This window comes from Arachis ipaensis, chromosome B5 (genome assembly GCF_059453495.1).
Source record: "Arachis ipaensis isolate K30076 ecotype BB chromosome B5, ASM5945349v1, whole genome shotgun sequence".
Classification (NCBI taxonomy): Eukaryota; Viridiplantae; Streptophyta; class Magnoliopsida; order Fabales; family Fabaceae; genus Arachis; species Arachis ipaensis.
This window is the reverse complement of record NC_142440.1, coordinates 16,980,528-17,000,239: the sequence shown is the minus strand read 5'-3', so window position 1 is coordinate 17,000,239 and position 19,712 is coordinate 16,980,528. Positions and strand designations below refer to the sequence as shown.

At 39.0% G+C, this 19,712-nt stretch overlaps 1 protein-coding gene, 1 non-coding gene and 1 pseudogene across 2 annotated transcripts; 2 read left to right on the top strand and 1 right to left on the bottom strand.

The window, feature by feature from the left end:
• The first annotated feature begins 599 nt into the window (after positions 1-599).
• Positions 600-1,757, top strand: LOC110271932 (uncharacterized). The gene is made up of 4 exons (XM_021123635.2): positions 600-706; positions 798-876; positions 967-1,410; positions 1,518-1,757. The coding sequence occupies exons 1-4, from the start codon at positions 600-602 to the stop codon at positions 1,755-1,757; spliced, it is 870 nt and encodes a 289-aa protein (XP_020979294.2).
• Positions 1,758-3,610: 1,853 nt separating this feature from the next.
• Positions 3,611-5,928, bottom strand: LOC148563478 (protein FAR1-RELATED SEQUENCE 5-like; annotated as a pseudogene).
• An 8,738-nt stretch (positions 5,929-14,666) lies between these two features.
• LOC148563477 (small nucleolar RNA R71) lies at positions 14,667-14,774 on the top strand. The gene has a single exon (XR_015885051.1). It is a non-coding gene; the product is annotated as a small nucleolar RNA R71 (small nucleolar RNA).
• The last annotated feature ends 4,938 nt before the right edge of the window (positions 14,775-19,712 follow it).

Genomic DNA, 19,712 nt, shown 5'->3' with positions numbered 1-19,712 from the left:
AGCTAAGTAGTTGTAAATAATGGTTAAATATTTAGTTGATAAGATTACTCAATATTTTGGTTTAAAGTGAACCCAATTCTATTAATTAATGGTTAATTTGAAATCAAATTTGTGATTCTTTGACCATTTTAACAAAATAGGTGGTGATTAGTGTATTTTAGCTGTGAAGCCGTGGATAAAGGGGTCGGGGAAGAAGTTTCCAATGCCCTAAAAGAATATAAACTTGTAATTTGCTTTTGAAAAATAAATATTTAACTTAAGTGTTCACAGCCATCAACCATGTCGAATCAATCTATCAAGTAGCATGACAGATAGTAGTTGGAAGGATTAGGGTGAGTGGCTCGGTGACCACCTCGTGACTCGTAACAAATCTTGCAACAGAAGATTACCATCAAAAGAAGGGAGAAATTTTGTTGGGCCTCAATGGTTGGGCCTTTGGTTGCATTTCATTCCCTTTGTGCAAAGCAGGGCCTATCCTAGTGAAAGAAAGGAATTGACACCTGGGTTAATAAAGTCACTTGTCCTGTTGTACTGGTAGTAGGAACACCCCAGTAATCGTCCTAAGTTCCATTTAGCGCGTAAAGTTGGATTCTTGAGGGATGAAAATGGGTGATCAAAAGAATGGCATTGGTGAAGCTCCAGGATCAACAGAAGTTCCTCCGAACTTTGCATCGGTGGAGGCATCCGTGTTAGATGAGATTGTGAGGTATGTCTTTGTTTTCCATGTCAACATATGCATAGCCGTGTGAAAGGTTCATGTTTGAAGGTACTCAGTCATTTGTTATTTGCATCAATAGTGAGAAGAAGAATGCACATGAAGAGGATGGATCTGCTCCGGAGGACATGATCATGGCTGTGTTCAACAAGATACATGAGGTCAGTACGGTGATATTGTTAATGGTACTAGTGTTGCAAGTTTCCATACTCGGTTTATCGTTGTCGACATTACACGTATTTCTGTTGTAGCTGTTGATGGACAACGATCGAGCTGTGCGGAAAGTCATGGAGTCTCAAGGAAAGCAGATAAAAGGATTGTTGGAGCTTGCGGCAGAGAACTGCAAAGTAATCGCCATGTTGTGGGAAGACTACGCGGCGAGGCGCAAAGGAGAAGCCACGGTTGCTGATGTTGACATAAAGAAGAAACGTGCTGTGGTTTGTTCAAGTGCACGAAGGGGTAATGTTACTAATGCGAGTTACACCAAACAGAGGACGACAAAAAAAGTTGATCAGCCAACTAGAGAGGTGGAAGCTGTTATTAGAAATGCTGAATCCATTTTAAGTAACATCAGAGGGGAGGCGAAAGACCTTGTGAAGTCAAGTAAATGCTCGGCAGAAGGAAAAAAGCATGCCAGAATGTCCAAGGTTGTGTCCAGGAAGGGGACATCAAGGCAACCTTTGAAGGTGGTTAAGGTATGTTTTGTTTTCTTGGTACCATTGGCAATTAGTTTTTGTTAATATTCAGCGGTTCTAAGGTCCTTACGGTTCTAGTTATTTTTTGATGTGGCGATTTTGTGCAGCGAAAACTTGATTACTGGTTAGGGGACGATGCTGTGGGTGGTTTGGGCCCAAACCAAATCCAACAAGAAGTCTTGAAGTCACTTGGACATGTTGATGTCATGGCGCCGGGTTTCGTTGAGATATGTGACCTGTTGCTGTGGCTAGATCTTTCCTTCTATCCACCTACCGGAATGAACTTGTCGACTTTAGAGTTGGTGGTCGTGGCTTATATCTTCGCGCCTGATCTAGATAAGAAGTAAGTTTTACTTTGAAAAAGAGAGCTGCAATATTGTGCTTGAAAAGTTTTTTTCCAACCTTATTCAAGATTTTTTGGTAACTCTTAAGCTTGGTTACTAGTGAGGATCCTTCACCGTGAAAACAAGCTCGTCTCGGAACTTTCTCTCTGGGTATACCTTTTTTTGGACTTTGCCGTAGCCCATATAACTGACCCGGCCCAACCAAAACCGACCCGTTACCTGACATACTGACGGACCGACCCATCCTAATAGACCAATCTTCTCATCCTTGTTCTCTGTTTCTAGAGATCTCAGTTATTACGAAAGCTTGGCTCCAAAAAATGTGACTTTAGTTGCATGGAGCATATGCCAAGTGGCTCCATCTTCAATTGCGGAGTCTGCCAGAGTCGCACTATGTGGAATGTTATTTGTATTGTGGTTTTCATTGACACCCCTGCATTTTCTTCCACTATACCCCATGATATAGAAGATCCATTATGCATTATGTACTATGAGCAAACCATGATGAGTGTCTGTGCCTTTATCTTTCAAAGTTTTTCCTTTGGCGCTGTGGGTGGTATGATGGCTTTGTATGATTTCTGCAAGTTTTGTTAATATTTTTACTTTATCATCAGTTGGGGCTTCCGTTATTTTTACCAATTTTTCTTCTTTTTTATGTCAGGCTTTATTTTTTTTGCTGATATTTTGTTTGGGCTTAAATCCTTTAGATGGAAAAGTTCAGTAGCCCGAATGATTGTTACCCTAATATTTCAATCACGACACTTGTTTCTATCTCATAAGTGAGACAGGATGAGACCTTCAGATGCTGATGAGCACGGACAATTGGACAAGAGAGGCAGTGGATGAAAGTAAAGGGATTTATTTTGGGGTTTTTTTTCTGTTTAAAAATTGTGTTGCATATTGTGTTGCATATTGTTTAAAAGTTAAGTGATGCTATCTTCCTGCCTACAGTACTGCTTAATTTGTTTCATTTGTGCTGTGGTTTTCGTTGGCGCCAACATTTCTTCCACTATAGACTATCATATAGAAGACCCAGTATGCACTATGTACTATGAGCAAACGATGAGGACCGCGCCGGTGGGTTTATCTTTCAAAGCCTTTACATTGGCGCTGTGGGTGGTTTGAGGGTGTTGCCCATGATGTCTAGAAGCGGGCGTTGTTAATTTTTTTTACCTTATGAATAGGGTTTCCATTTGTTTAACCAATTTTCCTCCTTTTTTCTGTTAGGCTATATTTTCCTTTATTGATGATATTTTGTTTAAGCATTTTAATTGTTTTGCATATCGTTTAAGAGTTAATTGATGATATCTTCCTGCTTATGTTGCTGCATAATTTTTATCATGTCTGTCGGGTTATTCATTGATGCCCCAACATTTCTTCCACTATACAGTATGATATAGAAGATCCAATATGCACTGTGACCGCCAGTGGGTTTATGTTACATAGCTATTCCGTTGGCGCTATGGGTGGTTTGATATTTCTGCGTTGCTCGAAAACCATATTTTTAAACCAAAAATCCAATTTCAAAACCAGGTTACATAAATCCAATTTCAAAGCATATTTTATTATCAGCAAACCACATTTAAATCTAGAATTCAAAGAGTGCTAATTTTCATGTATTTATCAGAAACGACCAATCAAATTTAATGGAAATGCACTGTTATCAAAACGCCAACTTTTCACAAAGAGGACACAAACCGAGAATCAAGAACAAGATAAACACAAAGACAAATAACAAAATAGACTCTAGAAACTTCTATCTTATAACCAGACCTCATAACAGTTTTAATAATAAACATATAGCTAGTTCAAATAAGCGACAAAAATTAGAATCAAAGAGAAAAACTTTTAAATTCTCAGTCCACCCATATACCATAACCACATACCCATTTCAACACAACAACATGAAACATGTTTAGACCAACCTTTTCTTTGTGTGGTGTCACATTAGCATCATCTTCCAAGTTGTGTAGCTTTACAGACGCCTTTTTGAATCCTTCAATGCATCTTCGCTTGGTGTGCCCAGTTCGCCTGCAAGTCATGCATCTTCTTTTCTTACCATTTACCCCCCGGGTACTAGGAGCCCCTTTCGTCTGCACGACAGTTGGATCACGCACACCAACTTCAGTATTTGTGTTGGTCTGATCATAGCCATCCCCGCGCAATCCCTCCATGTCAACACACATGCTACAAATTCCCCTCATCGCTACATTAAATAGCTCATGGCTCTGCGCACCAAGAAACAACAACCACTGAGCTGCCGCATGTAAGGTAGCATGCCGAAGCAAGAATCCCTGATCATCGGCCACGTCCTTCTTCTCCGAGTAGTCTTCAACGGCCTTAGCGTCCTTTTACCATCATTTCAAAATTAACCGATGAGGAATTGTCTTCAAGTGCTCATGCTTCTTCACAAAAAACATATGTCGGCAAGGTATCCCCTCTCTAGCATAAAAGTTACATCTACACTCCAACTTTGTTGTGTTCATGTTGATCAAAGTAACCACTGGCTTCCCGGGATTACCATACTCCTCCATTGTGTACACTACCATCGTCGACACCCTCCGCTTACTAACAATGTTTAGAGCTCCAACTGCATCTATCTCCTTTTTCACGTTGGTGAAAATGGCCCGTGTATATACCATGGCAGCACATTTTTCGATTGGATCGAGGCACGTCGTCATAACAGGGACGTTATAAATGGAGTTGAACTATGCAACCATCTCATTGTTCTGGTATTCACGAAGGACTAGCTCAAGGTTTTGCACAAGCTCCAGTATAGTGTGCTTCGAGCTAAGGAATTTCTTCACATGCGAATTTATACCCTCGCATCACGATGTGGTACTAAACCCAGCACAGAACTTGTTGCAAAGGTATGCATTCGCCCACATCTTTCTTTTTTCGTACATCTGCATTGCTCACAACTTATCATGTAACCCGTATTCATCCGCTGCTTCAGCCCATTCGGCTTCAAATTCATCTATCGACATATCCGCATACAACCACCTCGAAAACAAGTCCCTGAACATCTGCTCGTTCCCATTAGATGTAACATTCTTTTGTAGATGCCAAGCACATAGGCGATGGGTAGCACTAGGAAAAACTTCCGTAACTGCGGCAATAATGGCATCATCGCCGTCTGTGACTACAACAGATGGCAATTTATTACACATCACCTCAAGGAGATTTTCTAGTATCCACTTGTACGAAGCAATTGTCTTGTCCAACACTAACCCGAACCCAAAGATCGTCGTCTGTTTGTGGTTGTTTGCACCCGAGAATATTACAAGCGGTCTCCTGTACTTGTTCTTTTTGTACGTCGAATCGAACGCGATGACATCACCAAAGTGTTGGTAATCAGCTCCGTTCATTCCATCGGCCCAAAACAAGTTGGCCAACATACCCTCCTTAGTCAGGTTATACCTCGCCATTGCTACAGGGTCCACAGAAGCCTTTCCCTCCAAATAGACAATGGCAGAATTTGCGTCCCATCTACGATCCTAGCGCGCTTAGTCCGGTCAAGGTAGTTATAAGCATCCTTCTTTGTGAAACCCAATAGTGGATACCCCCCGGCAATCCCTGCCATGTACCCAAGTATCTTTGACATAGGTAGCCCATAACTTTGCATACCAAATAGCTGATCCTTTGCCGCACCTGACACCCAATAGAACTTTGGAATCAAGTGTACCATACACCTAGCTACTAACTCATGGTTGTGCTCGAGGATGACTTTCCGGACCTTCCAGTTCGAACTTTCTTTGTTAAGATATATCGACAACTTAGCCTGGCAGTTCATTTCTGTCTCAGGCTTATGACATCTTTTTCTATCGAATCTATTATAGTGCTTTTCATCCCTTAACCCATCTCTGTTGCAAAAGAATCTCCTCTTAATTACATTTCCGTCATCATCCTTCCCATAGTCTCCCTTGCGTACACCAAACCCATGGCACTTCCCAAACCTCATATAGAATTCATAAGCACGCTCCTCTGTTCTGAAAACCTTGTTCTCTATTTCAGCTGCGGTAAGACCAAATACATCTCCATCCGACACGTCATCCTGCCCACTTGGATCCAATTGCTCAACATCAAATTCATCAGCATCTGAACTGACTACGTCACCAACACAATCGCTTTCATCCTCCATGCAGAATTTCTCACTATGACCAGTGTATTCCATCTGAAAAAAAATAATCAACAAATAACTCGTCATCTAATTTTCTCACGCTCCCTAATGTATTCCAAGTCCGATCCGTATGAAAAGAATATTGGTACTACTTAATACTTCTATGACACACATTACAAATCCCTCTGGCAGTACTAGGCACATTCACACTAACAAGTATCACTCCACAAATACAACCACTCCTAACTTTGCATCCACCAGATACTTCATCGCAGATACCAAATTAAATAACAATTAGTCAAAATTCACATAACACTACCATGACTACATAAAACAAGTGGTCTAATAGATTTTCTAAGTTAAATTCCCAAGGCCTAATATCATCGATTTCAGTTTATCACAAGTCACAAATCATCTACTGAATACTTACATAAACCGTCATGATGATGTATTTCGTTTGGAACAAGTTGTTCATCTGATTTTCACTCTTATATATATTCTTTTCATTAAACGTCAACAACATTTCAATTTTACTCTTATTTTTTTACTTCATGATAACAAAGATAAGTTTATCATGTTAAATTACATTGAACTAAATGAATTCCAACTATGAAATAAAAAAATAATACAAACAAATAATTTTATACTATTTTATTCATTCTGATATTTCATAAAACAAATTATTTTTCAACTAAATTATAAAAACCATAAACAACATGTCTCAGCTAAATTATAAAACAGATAACCAGTTATACCCTTATCAATTTTCAACAATACTTTATATCTGCATTACTTCACAAGCAGTCATATAGGTCTAAAATCAGAGGCATAAATAGCAACTAAGAATTCGTTCACACACTCATACCTTTAACACTGTCGATTTTACACCGATGGCATGCAGATTTTCCGTAAATCTAACGCGTTAACCAGCCAAGCTCCCTAAACCCTATACCACGCCCACCAATCTTAGCTGACTCGACAACCATCAAAGAAAGGGCAACTCCACTGCACTTGATATAGTTACCTCTTCTCAAATAACTCTACTCCAAGGGGTCCGACATTCACAGCGGGAAAACCCTTATAGAAAAAAACTCCAATTGAATTTCTTTCTCCAATTAACCTTTTTCTTTACATATTTTTTGCCTTCTCCTGTAAGATTTTATTCTAACTCCTGTAAATCACATAGCCCAAGCCCATCAACATTTTAAGAAACATTCAACATGTGCAAAAAAGGCCCAATAACATGAGGCCCATGTTCAACTAATGCTAATTATCCTTACTTAGCCTAATTACACAACCTGATATTGTTTCCAGATCACGTGGAGGGAGTTGTACTTTCTGAATTAAGAGGACGCCTTTCCTGCAGCAAGTCACATCTGCTCCTTCACTCACACACTTGTCGCACATTGCACCTATCCACATCATTTCTACATGTGTAGAAGCCGCATCAATTTCTACACGAGAGACTTCGCCATAAGGAAATTATTATTTGTACGAAGAAGCAGTAAAATTCTTCTTTCCTTGGGAAAAAAATTCAACAACATTGACTATGGGTGTTGCAAAAGCTATCAATCGTATCTAGGGGTGTACGCGGATCGGATCGGATATGGCTGAAAATTCGATCCGATCCGCACAATTTCCATCGGATCGAATCGGATATGATATCCATATTTTTTAGTGTCAGATCCGATCCGATCTGCAAATTTGCGGATCGGATCGGATATCGGGTATACCTGCATAATTGAATATTTTCTTTTTAATCATATTTCTATGTAAAAGAAATTCAATAAAAATGTTTCTTTCACACTTTTAAACCTATTTATTCTTAAAATATTTTTAATCAATTTTTTTCTAAATAAAAAAAATAAAATAAAATAATATATGAATAATAACTACTAACTAAAACATACAAACAAGTAAATATTATATATATTTACTTTTTTTAATTAGTATTGTGCGGATCTGCGGATCCGCAGATTAGATACGTGGATGTAGAGCTGATATCCGCGATCCGATCCGATCATATATCCGCAATTTTTGGATTGGATCGTATCCGCAATTTTTGAATCGGATGCAAATATTTACCGTAAATTTGCGGATACGATCCGATCCATGAACACCCCTAATTATATCATGTAGAAGTTTTAAAAAAATTATAGAACAATTAAGAACCATGCGGTGCACGAAATTGTGATGTCCATGCTCAAACTATTCCTGGCACGTGAGCAACTTGGTACGCGTAATCGTGATTACACATTCATAATTTGTCACAACTTCGATACAACTGACCAGCAAGTGCACTGGGTCGTCCAAGTAATACCTTACGTGAGTAAGGGTCGAATCCCACGGAGATTGTTGGTATGAAGCAAGCTATGGTCACCTTGTAAATCTCAGTCAGGCGGATATAAAATAATTATGGAGTTTTCGAATAATAAATAATAGAATAGGGATAGAGGTACTTATGTAAATCATTGGTAGGAATTTCAGATAAGCGAATGGAGATGCTTTTCGTTCCTCTGAACCTCTGCTTTCCTGCTATCCTCATCCAATCAGTCTTACTCCTTTCCATGGCTGGCTTTATGTGATACATCACCACTGTCAATGGCTACTTTTGGTCATCTCTCGGGAAAATGATCCAATGCCCTGTCACGGCACGGCTAATCGTCTGGAGGCATCACCCTTGCCAATGGCTTCATCTTATCCTCTCAGTGAATAATATGCTCACGCACCCTGTCACGGCACGGCTATTCATCTGTCGGTTCTCGATCATGCTGGAATAGGATTTACTATCCTTTTGCGTCTGTCACTAACGCCCTGCAATCGCGAGTTAGGAGCTCGTCACAGTCATTCAATCATTGAATCTTACTCGGAATACCACAGACAAGGTTTAGACCTTCCGGATTCTCTTGAATGCCGCCATCATTCTAGCTTACGCCACGAAGATTCCGGTTAGGAGATCTAAGAGATATTCATTCTAGCTTATTTCATGTAGAACAGAAGTGTTTGTCAGGCACGTGTTCATAGGGGAGAATGGTGATGAGCGTCACACATAATCATCACCTTCATCACGTTCTTGGGTGCGAATGGATATCTTAGAAGCGAAATAAGATGAATTGAATAGAAAACAGTAGTACTTGCATTAATCTTTGAGGAACAGCAGAGCTCCACACCTTAATCTATGGAGTGTAGAAACTCTACCGTATGAAAATACATAAGTGAAGGTCCAGGCATGGCCGAGATGGCCAGCCCCCTAAAATGTGATCAATAGTCTCCTAAGATGAACAATGGATTAAAACTGAGACCAAAGATGCCTAATACAATAGTAAAAGGTCCTATTTATAATAAACTAGCTACTAGGGTTTACATGAGTAAGTAATTGATGCATAAATCCACTTCCTGGGCCCACTTGGTGTGTGTTTGGGCTGAGCCTGAGTGTTGCACGTGTAGAGGTCCTTCTTGGAGTTGAACGCCAGCTTTTGTGCCAGTTTGGGCGTTCAACTCTGGTTTTGGCTCCTTTTCTGGCGCTGGACGCCAGATTTGGGTAGAAAGCTGGCGTTGAACGCCAGTTTATGTCATCTATTCTTGGCCAAAGTATGGACTATTATATATTGCTGGAAATCCCTGGATGTCTACTTTCCAACGCAATTGGAAGCGTGCCATTTCGAGTTCTGTAGCTCCAGAAAATCCACTTTGAGTGCAGGGAGGTCAGAATCCAACAACATCAGCAGTCCTTCTTCATCCTCTGAATCTGATTTCTGCTCAAGTCCCTAAATTTCAGCCAGAAAATACCTGAAATTACAGAAAAACACACAAACTCATAGTAAAGTCTAGAAATGTGAATTTAACGTAAAAACTAATGAAAACATCCCTAAAAGTAACTAGATCCTACTAAAAACATACTAAAAACAATGTCAAAAAGCGTATAAATTATCCGCTCATCACAACACCAAACTTAAATTGTTGCTTGTCCCCAAGCAACTGAAAATCAAATAGGATAAAAAGAAGAGAATATACTATAAATTCCAAACTATCAATGAAACAGAGCTTCAATCATATGAGCGGGACTTATAGCTTTTTGCCTCTTGAATAGTTTTGGCATCTCACTTTATCCATTTGAGGTTCAGAATGATTGGCATCTATGGGAACTTCAGATTTCGAATAGTGTTATTGACTCTCCTAGTTCAGTATGATGATTCTTGAACACAGCTTCTTTATGAGTCTTGGCCGTGGCCCTAAGCACTTTGTTTTCCAGTATTACCACCGGATACATAAATGCCACAGACACATAATTGGGTGGACCTTTTCAGATTGTGACTTAGCTTTGCTAAAGTCCCCAATTAGAGGTGTCCAGGGTTCTTAAGCACACTCTTCTTTTGCTTTGGACCTTGACTTTAACCGCTCAGTCTCAAGTTTTCACTTGACACCTACACGCCACAAGCACATGGTTAGGGACAGCTTGGTTTAGCCGCTTAGACCAGGATTTTATTCCTTTAGGCCCTCCTATCCACTGATGCTCAAAGCCTTGGGACCCTTTTTATTTTCCCTTGCCTTTTGGTTTTAAGGGTTATTGGCTTTTTCTGCTTGCTTTTTCTTTTTCTTTCTATTTTTTTTTCTATTTTTTTCGCCCCTTTTTTTTTTCTGCAAGCTTTGTTCTTTGCTGCTTTTTCTTGCTTCAAGAATCATTTTTATGATTTTTCAGATTATCAAATAACATATTTCCTAGTCATCATTCTTTCAAGAGCCAACATATTTAACATTCTTAAACAACAACTTCAAAAGACATATGCACTGTTCAAGCATACATTCAGAAAACAAGAAGCATTGTCACCACATCAATATAATTAAGCTAAGTTCAAGGATAAATTCGAAACTCATGTACTTCTTGTTCTTTTGAACTAAAACATTTTTCATTTAAGAGAGGTGATGGATTCATAGGACATTCATAACTTTAAGACAAAGTTACTAACTACTAATGATCATGTAATGAAGACACAAACATAGATAGGCACATAACATAGAAAACGAAAAACAGAAGAAATAAGAACAAGGAATGAATCCACCTTAGTGATGGTGGCGTTTCCTTCTTGAGGAACCAATGATGTCCTTGAGCTCTTCTATGTCTCTTCCTTGTCTTTGTTGCTCCTCCCTCATTGGTTTTTGATCTTCTCTTATTTCATGAAGCATGATGGAGTGCTCTTGATGTTCCACCCTTAGTTGTCCCATATTGGAACTCAATTCTCCTAGGGAGGTGTTGATTTGCTCCCAATAGTTTTGTGGAGGAAAGTGCATTTGAGGCATCTCCGGGATCTCATGGTGATGAGCTTCCTGCGCCTCTTGAGCTCCATGAATGGGCTCTCTTGCTTGCTCCATCTTTTTCTTAGTGATGGGCTTCTCTTCCTTAATAGGAATGTCTCCTTCTATGAAAGCTCCAGCTGAGTAACATAGATGGCAAATGAGGTGAGGGAAGGCTAACCTTGCCATAGTGGAGGACTTGTCAGCCACCTTGTAGAGTTCTTGAGGTATAATTTCATGAACTTCCACCTCTTCTCCAATCATGATGCTATGGATCATGATGGCCCGGTCTATAGTGACTTCAGACCGGTTGCTAGTGGGAATGATTGAGCATTGAATAAACTCCAACCATCCTCTAGCTATAAGCTTGAGGTCCAATCTTCTTAGTTGAACCGGCTTGCCTTTGGAGTCAATCTTCCATTGAGCTCCTTCTACACATATGTCCATAAGGACTTGGTCCAACCTTTGATCAAAGTTGACTCTCCTTGTGTAGGGGCGTGCGTTCTCTTCCATGTATGGCAAGTTGAACGCCAACCTCACATTCTCCGGACTAAAATCTAAGTATTTCCCCCGAACCATTGTAACATAGTTCTTTGGATCCGGGTTCTTACTTTGATCATGGTTCTTGGTGATCCATGCATTGGCATAGAACTCTTGAACCATTAGGATACCGACTTGTTGGATGGGATTTGTTAGAACTTCCCAACCTCTTCTTTGAATTTCATGTCGGATCTCCGGATACTCATTTCTTTTGAGTTTTAAAGGGACCTCAGGGATCACCTTCTTCTTGGCCACAACATCATAGAAGTGGTCTTGATGGGCTTTGGAGATGAACCTTTCCATCTCCCATGACTCGGATGTGGAAGCTTTTGTCTTCCCTTTCCCTCTTCTAGAGGATTCTCCGGTCTTAGATGCCATCAATGGTAATGGAAAAACAAAAAAGCTATGCTTTTACCACACCAAACTTAGAATATTGCTCGCCCTCGAGCAATAAACAAAAGAATAGAAGAAGAAGAAGAAATATGGAGAGGGAGAGGGAGATGTGGTTTCGGCCAAGAGGAGTGTAGAGGGATGTGTTGTGTGAATTTGATGAAGAATGGAGGTCTTTATATAGGGAAGGGAGGGGGGTATTGGTTCGGCCATATGGGTGGGTTTGGGTGGGAAATTGGTTTTGAATTTTGAAGGTAGGTGGAGTTTATGAGGTAGGTTTATGGGGAAGAGTAGATGGATGTGAGTGGTGAAGAGGTGATGGAGAAGAGAGATTGAGGTGATTGGTGAAGGGTTTTTGGGGAAGAGTGTTTATGGGGTTGTGTGAAAGAGGGGTGAGAAGAAGTGAGTGGAGGTAGGTGGGGATCCTGTGGGGTCCACAGATCCTGAAGTGTTCAAGGATTTACATCCCTGCACCCATTAGGCATGTAAAAATGCCTTTGTGCCCAACTCTGGGCGTTCAGCGCCAGGTTGGTGGCCATTTTGGGCGTTCAACGCCCATTTGTGTGCCATTTCTGGCGTTGAACGCCAGAACCATGCCTGTTCTGGCGTTCAGCGCCCAGAAGCTGCCCATTTTGGGCGTTCAGCGCCAGAACCATGCTCTGTTCTGGCGCTGAACGCCAGACAGATACTCCTCCAGGGTGTGATTTTTCTTCTGCTGTTTTTGATTCCATTTTCAATTTTTATATTTATTTTGTGACTCCACATGATCATGAACCTAAGAAAACATGAAAAACAATAAAAATAAGAATTAGATAAACATTGGGTTGCCTCCCAACAAGCGCTTCTTTAATGTTAATAGCTTGACAGTGGGCTCTCATGGAGCCTCACAGATGTGCAGAGCTTTGTTGAGACTCTCCAACACCAAACTTAGAGTTTGGATATGGGAGTTCAACACCAAACTTAGAGTTTGGTTGTGGCCTCCCAACACCAAACTTAGAGTTTGACTGTGGGGGCTCTGGTTGACTCTGCTTTGAGAGAAGCTTTTTCTGCTTCCTCTCCATGGTTGCAGAGGGAGATCCTTGAGTTTTAAACACAAGGGAGTTCTTATTCCATTGAAGGATTATTTCTCCTCTGTCAACATCAATCACAGCTCTTGCTGTGGCCAGGAAAGGTCTTCCTAGGATGATGGATTCATCCTCTTCCTTTCCAGTATCCAGGACTATGAAATCAGTAGGGATGTAAAGGCCTTCAACCTTTACTAACACGTCCTCTACTTGTCCATAAGCCTGTTTTCTTGAACTGTCTGCCATCTCTAATGAGATTTTAGCAGCTTGCACCCCATAGATTCCCAGTTTCTCTATCACAGAGAGGGGCATGAGGTTTATTCCTGAACCAAGGTCACACAGAGCCTTAAAGATCATGGTGCCTATGGTACAGGGTATTATGAACTTTTCAGGATCCTGTCTCTTCTGAGGCAATGTCAGTTGATCCAGATCACTTAGTTCATTGATGAACAAGGGAGGTTCAACTTTCCAAGTATCAATGCCAAATAATTTGGCATTCAACTTCATGATTGCACCAAGAAACTTGGCAGTTTGCTGTTCAGTAACATCCTCATTCTCCTCAGAAGAGGAATACTCATCAGAGCTCATGAAGGGCATAAGGAGGTTCAATGGGATCTCTATGGTCTCTAGATGAGCCTCAGAGTCCTTTGGTTCCTCAGAGGGAAGCTCCTTATTGATCACTGGACGTCCCAGGAGGTCTTCCTCCTTGGGATTTGCGTCTTCCTCTCCCTCTTTGGGTTCGGCCATGGTGCTTATGTCAATGGCCTTGCACTCTCCTTTTGGATTCTTTTCTGTATTGCTTGGGAGAGTACTGGGAGGGATTTCAGTGATCCTTTTACTCAGCTGGCCCACTTGTGCTTCCAGATTTCTAATGGAAGATCTTGTTTTATTCATGAAACTTACAGTGGCTTTAGACAGATCAGAGACTAAGTTTGCTAAATTAGAAGTATTTTGTTCAGAGTTCTCTGTCTGTTGCTGAGTGGATGATGGAAAAGGTTTATTATTGTTAAACCTGTTTCGTCCACCATTGTTAAAGCCTTGTTGAGGCTTTTGATCCTTCCATGAGAAATTTGGATGATTTCTCCATGATGAGTTATAGGTGTTTCCATAAGGTTCACCTAAGTAATTCACCTCTGCTATTGCAGGGTTCTCAGGATCATAAGCTTCTTCTTCATGAGAAGCCTCTTGAGTACTGTTGGATGCAGCTTGCCTTCCATGCAGACTCTGAGAGATCATATTGACTTGCTGAGTCAATATTTTATTCTGAGCCAATATGGCATTCAGAGTATCAACTTCAAGAACTCCCTTCTTCATAGGCGTCCCATTACTCACAGGATTCCTTTCAGAAGTGTACATGAACTGGTTATTAGCAACCATGTCAATGAGTTCTTGAGCTTCTGCAGGCGTTTTCTTTAGGTGAATGGATCCACCTGCAGAAGTGTCCAGTGACATCTTTGATAGCTCAGATAAACCATCATAGAATATATCCAGGATGGTCCATTCTGAAAGCATGTCAGAAGGACACTTTTTGGTCAATTGTTTGTATCTTTCCCAAGCTTCATAGAGGGATTCGCCTTCTTTCTGTCTGAAGGTTTGAACATTAGCTCTAAGCTTGCTCAACTTTTGAGGAGGAAAGTACTTGGCTAAGAAAGCCGTGACCAGCTTATCCCAAGAGTTCAGGCTATCTTTAGGTTGAGAGTCCAACCATATTCTAGCTCTGTCTCTTACAGCAAAAGGGAAAAGCATGAGCCTGTAGACTTCAGGATCTACTCCATTAGTCTTAACAGTATCACATATCTGCAAGAATTCAGTTAAGAACTGAAAAGGATCTTCAGATGGAAGTCCATGAAACTTGCAGTTCTGCTGCATCAGAGAAACTAATTGAGGTTTCAGCTCAAAGTTGTTTGCTCCAATGGCAGGAATGGAGATGCTTCTTCCATGTAAATTGGAATTAGGTGCAGTGAAGTCACCAAGCATCTTCCTTACATTATTATTATTTTTGGCTGCCATCTCCTTCTCCTGTTCGAAAATTTCTGAAAGGTTATCTCTGGATTGTTGAATTTTAGCTTCTCTTAATTTTTTCTTCAGAGTCCTTTCAGGTTCTGGATCTGCTTCCACAAGAATGTTCTTATCCTTGCTCCTGCTCATATGACAAAGAAGAAGGCACAGAAAAATAATAATAATAATAGAGATCCTTTATACCACAGTATAGGGATCCCTGTGTGAGTAGAAGAAGAGGGGGAGACAAAGAATGTAATATAATGGAAGAAACACAACTGTGAGGATGGCAGAGATGTGAGATGAGATGTTAGGATATAAATGAATAAATAGAATAAGATGGGGGAGGGATAATTTTCGAAAATTATTTTGAAAAAGAGTTAGTGATTTTCGAAAATGGTTTTTGAAAATTGTTAGTATTTTTTCGAAAAATTAAGATTTAAAAGATAAAATAATTAATAAATTAAAAAAGAAATTTTGAAAAAGGGGGAAGATATTTTCGAAAATGAGAGAGAGAGAGTTAGTTAGGTAGTTTTGAAAAAGTTAAGAAACAAACAAAAAGTTAGTTAGTTAGTTGAAACAAATTTTGAAAAGATAGGAAGTTAGGAAGTTAGAGAAGATATTTTGAAACCAACTTTTTGAAAAAGATAAGATAAGAAGATATTTTGGAAATTAATTTTGAAAAAGATTTGATTTTTAAAATCTCAATTAATGACTTGATTCACAAGAAATCACAAGATATGATTCTAGAACTTAAAGTTTGAATCTTTCTTAACAAGCAAGTAACAAACTTCAAATTTTTGAATCAAAACATTAATTGATTATGTTATTTTCGAAAATTTGATATAAAAATAAGAAAAAGATTTTTGAAAAATATTTTTGGAATTTTCGAAAATAACTAAGAATTTTGAAAAAGATTTGATTTTTGAAAAAGATTTTGAAAAAGATAAGATTTTCAAATTGAAAATTTGATTTGACTCATAAGAAACAACTTGATTTTAAAAAAATTTTGAAAAAGTCAACTCAAATTTTCGAATTTGATGAGAGAAAAAGGGAAAGATATTTTTTTTTATTTTTTTTGAAATTTTTATGAAAAACATGAAAATTATGCAATGCATGAAATTTTTAGATCAAAACAATGAATGCATGCAATAATGCTATGAATGTCAAGATGAACACCAAGAACATTATGAAGATCATGATGAATATCAAGAACACATTTTTGAAAAAATTTTAATGCAAAGAAAACATGCAAGACACCAAACTTAGAATTCTTTAATGCTTAGACACTAAGAATTCAAGAATGCATATGATAAAAAAAGACACAAAATAAAAAATCATCAAGATCAAACAAGAAGACTTACCAAGAACAACTTGAAGATCATGAAGAACACTATGAATGCATGATATTTTCGAAAAATGCAAAATGCATATGCAAGTGACACCAAACTTATGATATGACTCAAGACTCAAACAAGAAACACAAAATATTTTTTTTGTTTTTTATGATTTTCTAAATTTTTTTGGATTTTTTTCGAAAATTATATGAAAAAGAAAAATAAGGGTTCCAAAATTTTTAATATGAATTCCAGGAATCTTGCCATGTTAGTCTAAAGCTTCAGTCCAGGAATTAGACATGGCTCACTAGCCAGCCAAGCTTTCAAAGAAAGCTCCATTCCAAAACACTAGACATGGCCAATGGCCAGCCAAGCTTCAGCATTTAACACCAGAGTATATTGCTCTTGATAACAAATTGCTGCTCATCATTTATCAAGTATGTAACTTACCTCTGATGGTTTGGAAGCCTCAGTCCAAAAGAATTTAGACATGGCTTTACAGCCAGCCAGGCTTCACATGCTTCATGAAACACTAGAATTCATTCTTAAAAATCTCGAATAAAATTTTTGAAAACATTTTTATTTTTTTTTTCGAAAACAGATGAGAGATTTTTGAAAAAAAAATTTTTTGAAAGATTTTTTTGAAAACAAAACGAAAAGAAAATTACCTAATCTGAGCAACAAGATGAGCCATAAGTTGTCCAAACTCAAACAATCCCCGGCAACGGCGCCAAAAACTTGGTGCAAGAAGTTGTGATGTCCAGGCTTTGGTACGTGAGCAATTTGGTACGCGTAATCGTGATTACACATTCATAATTTGTCACAACTTCGATACAACTAACCAGCAAGTGCACTGGGTCGTCCAAGTAATACCTTACGTGAGTAAGGGTCGAATCCCACGGAGATTGTTGGTATGAAGCAAGCTATGGTCACCTTGCAAATCTCAGTCAGGCGGATATAAAGTGATAATAGTGTTTTAGAATATTATATAATAAAATAGGGATAGAGATACTTATGTAAATCATTGGTAGGAATTTCAGATAAGCGAATGGAGATGCTTTTGTTCCTCTGAACCTCTGCTTTCCTGCTATCTTCATCCAATCAGTCTTACTCCTTTCCATGGCTGGCTTTATGCAAGGGCATCACCGTTGTCAGTGGCTACATCCCCTCCTCTCAGTGAATAATATGCTCACGCACCCTGTCACGGCACGGCTATTCATCTGTCGGTTCCCGATCATGCTGGAATAGGATTCACCCTCCTTTTGCGTCTGTCACTAACGCCCAGCACTCGCGAGTTTGAAGCTCGTCACAGTCATTCAATCATTGAATCCTACTCGGAATACCACAGACAAGGTTTAGACTTTCCGGATTCTCTTGAATGCCGCCATCATTCTAGCTTACGCCACGAAGATTCTGGTTAGGAGATCTAAGAGATATTCATTTTAGCTTATTTCATGTAGAACGGAAGTGTTTGTCAGGCACGTGATGAGCGTCACACATAATCATCACCTTCATCACGTTCTTGGGTGCGAATGGATATCTTAGAAGCGAAATAAGATGAATTGAATAGAAAACAGAAGTACTTTGCATTAATCTTTGAGATACAGCAGAGCTCCACACCTTAATCTATGGAGTGTAGAAACTCTACCGTATGAAAATACATAAGTGAAGGTCCAGGCATGGCCAAGATGGCCAGCCCCCTAAAACGTGATCAATAGTCTCCTAAGATGAACAATGGATTACAACTGAGACCATAGATGCCTAATACAATAGTAAAAGGTCCTATTTATAATAAACTAGCTACTAGGGTTTACATGAGTAAGTAATTGATGCATAAATCCACTTCCTGGGCCCACTTGGTGTGTGTTTGGGCTGAGCTTGAGTGTTGCACGTGTAGAGGTCCTTCTTGGAGTTGAACGCCAACTTTTGTGCCAGTTTGGGCGTTCAACTCTGGTTTTGGCTCCTTTTCTGGCGCTGGACGCCAGATTTGGGTAGAAAGCTGGCGTTGAACGCCAGTTTACGTCATCTATTCTTGGCCAAAGTATGAACTATTATATATTGCTTGAAAGCCCTGGATGTCTACTTTCCAACGCAATTGGAAGCGCGCCATTTCGAGTTTTGTAGCTCCAGAAAATCCACTTTAAGTGCAGGGAGGTCAGAATCCAACAGCATCAGCAGTCCTTCTTCATCCTCTGAATCTGATTTCTGCTCAAGTCCCTCAATTTCAGCCAGAAAATACCTGAAATCACAGAAAAACACACAAACTCATAGTAAAGTCCAGAAATGTGAATTTAACATAAAAACTAATGAAAACATCCCTAAAAGTAACTAGATCCTACTAAAAACATACTAAAAACAATGTCAAAAAGCGTATAAATTATCCGATCATCACCATGCATGCAAGCTAAGATAAAGTTATAATTTTGACTTAGTCAGAATTGTCAAGTTACTGTTATTATTTATTTAGCTTGTCAAAACATTAAATATATAAGTACATCTCAACTTTAAGTGGAATAAAACAAAAGAAAAATGAAAAAGAAAAAAGAACATAAAAAATATGTAATTGAAATTTTTGACAAAAATCAAAACAAGAATAAATACAAATGGATAAGAAAGTCATAATTTGATATACTTACCAGAAAAATTATGGCATTGATAAAATGATGTCTAATTTTTGTTATTGACAAGATGATTCCTAAAAGCTTTAAAAATTTGACAAAAGTGATGACCCACCGTTAGTTGAGTTATCTGGAGTTAAGATTTAGGAGTGACGTGTCAATTAACAATTATAATAATTACAAAAATTACCCACTTTTAATTCTTATAATTTTAAAAACACCTCAATTTCAATTTTCTAAAAAAGTCTAATCCCCTTTTCTTTTCCCTTCGTTACTCGTCCCAGATCTCTTTCCTTCGAATCTTTTAGGTTTATCTCTATCTCCATTTCTATCGGTTCCTTCCTTTCCCTTACTGTGAATCGAGTAGTGTGGGTTTCAATTTCGATTGTTCTTTTCTTATGCTCTGAACTTTTTTCTCTAGAGCTGACAACATTTGCAATCTTGCAAGATTCATAAGCTATAGCTACTCCTACTCCTCTTCTTTCTCCTTCTCCACCTCCTCTTCCTCCCATGAATTCGAAGTCGCAAGATTTAGCTTTCAGTTTCACTCATTAGTCAATAGATCCCAACAAGAATGGACAACTATACAAGCATGATGT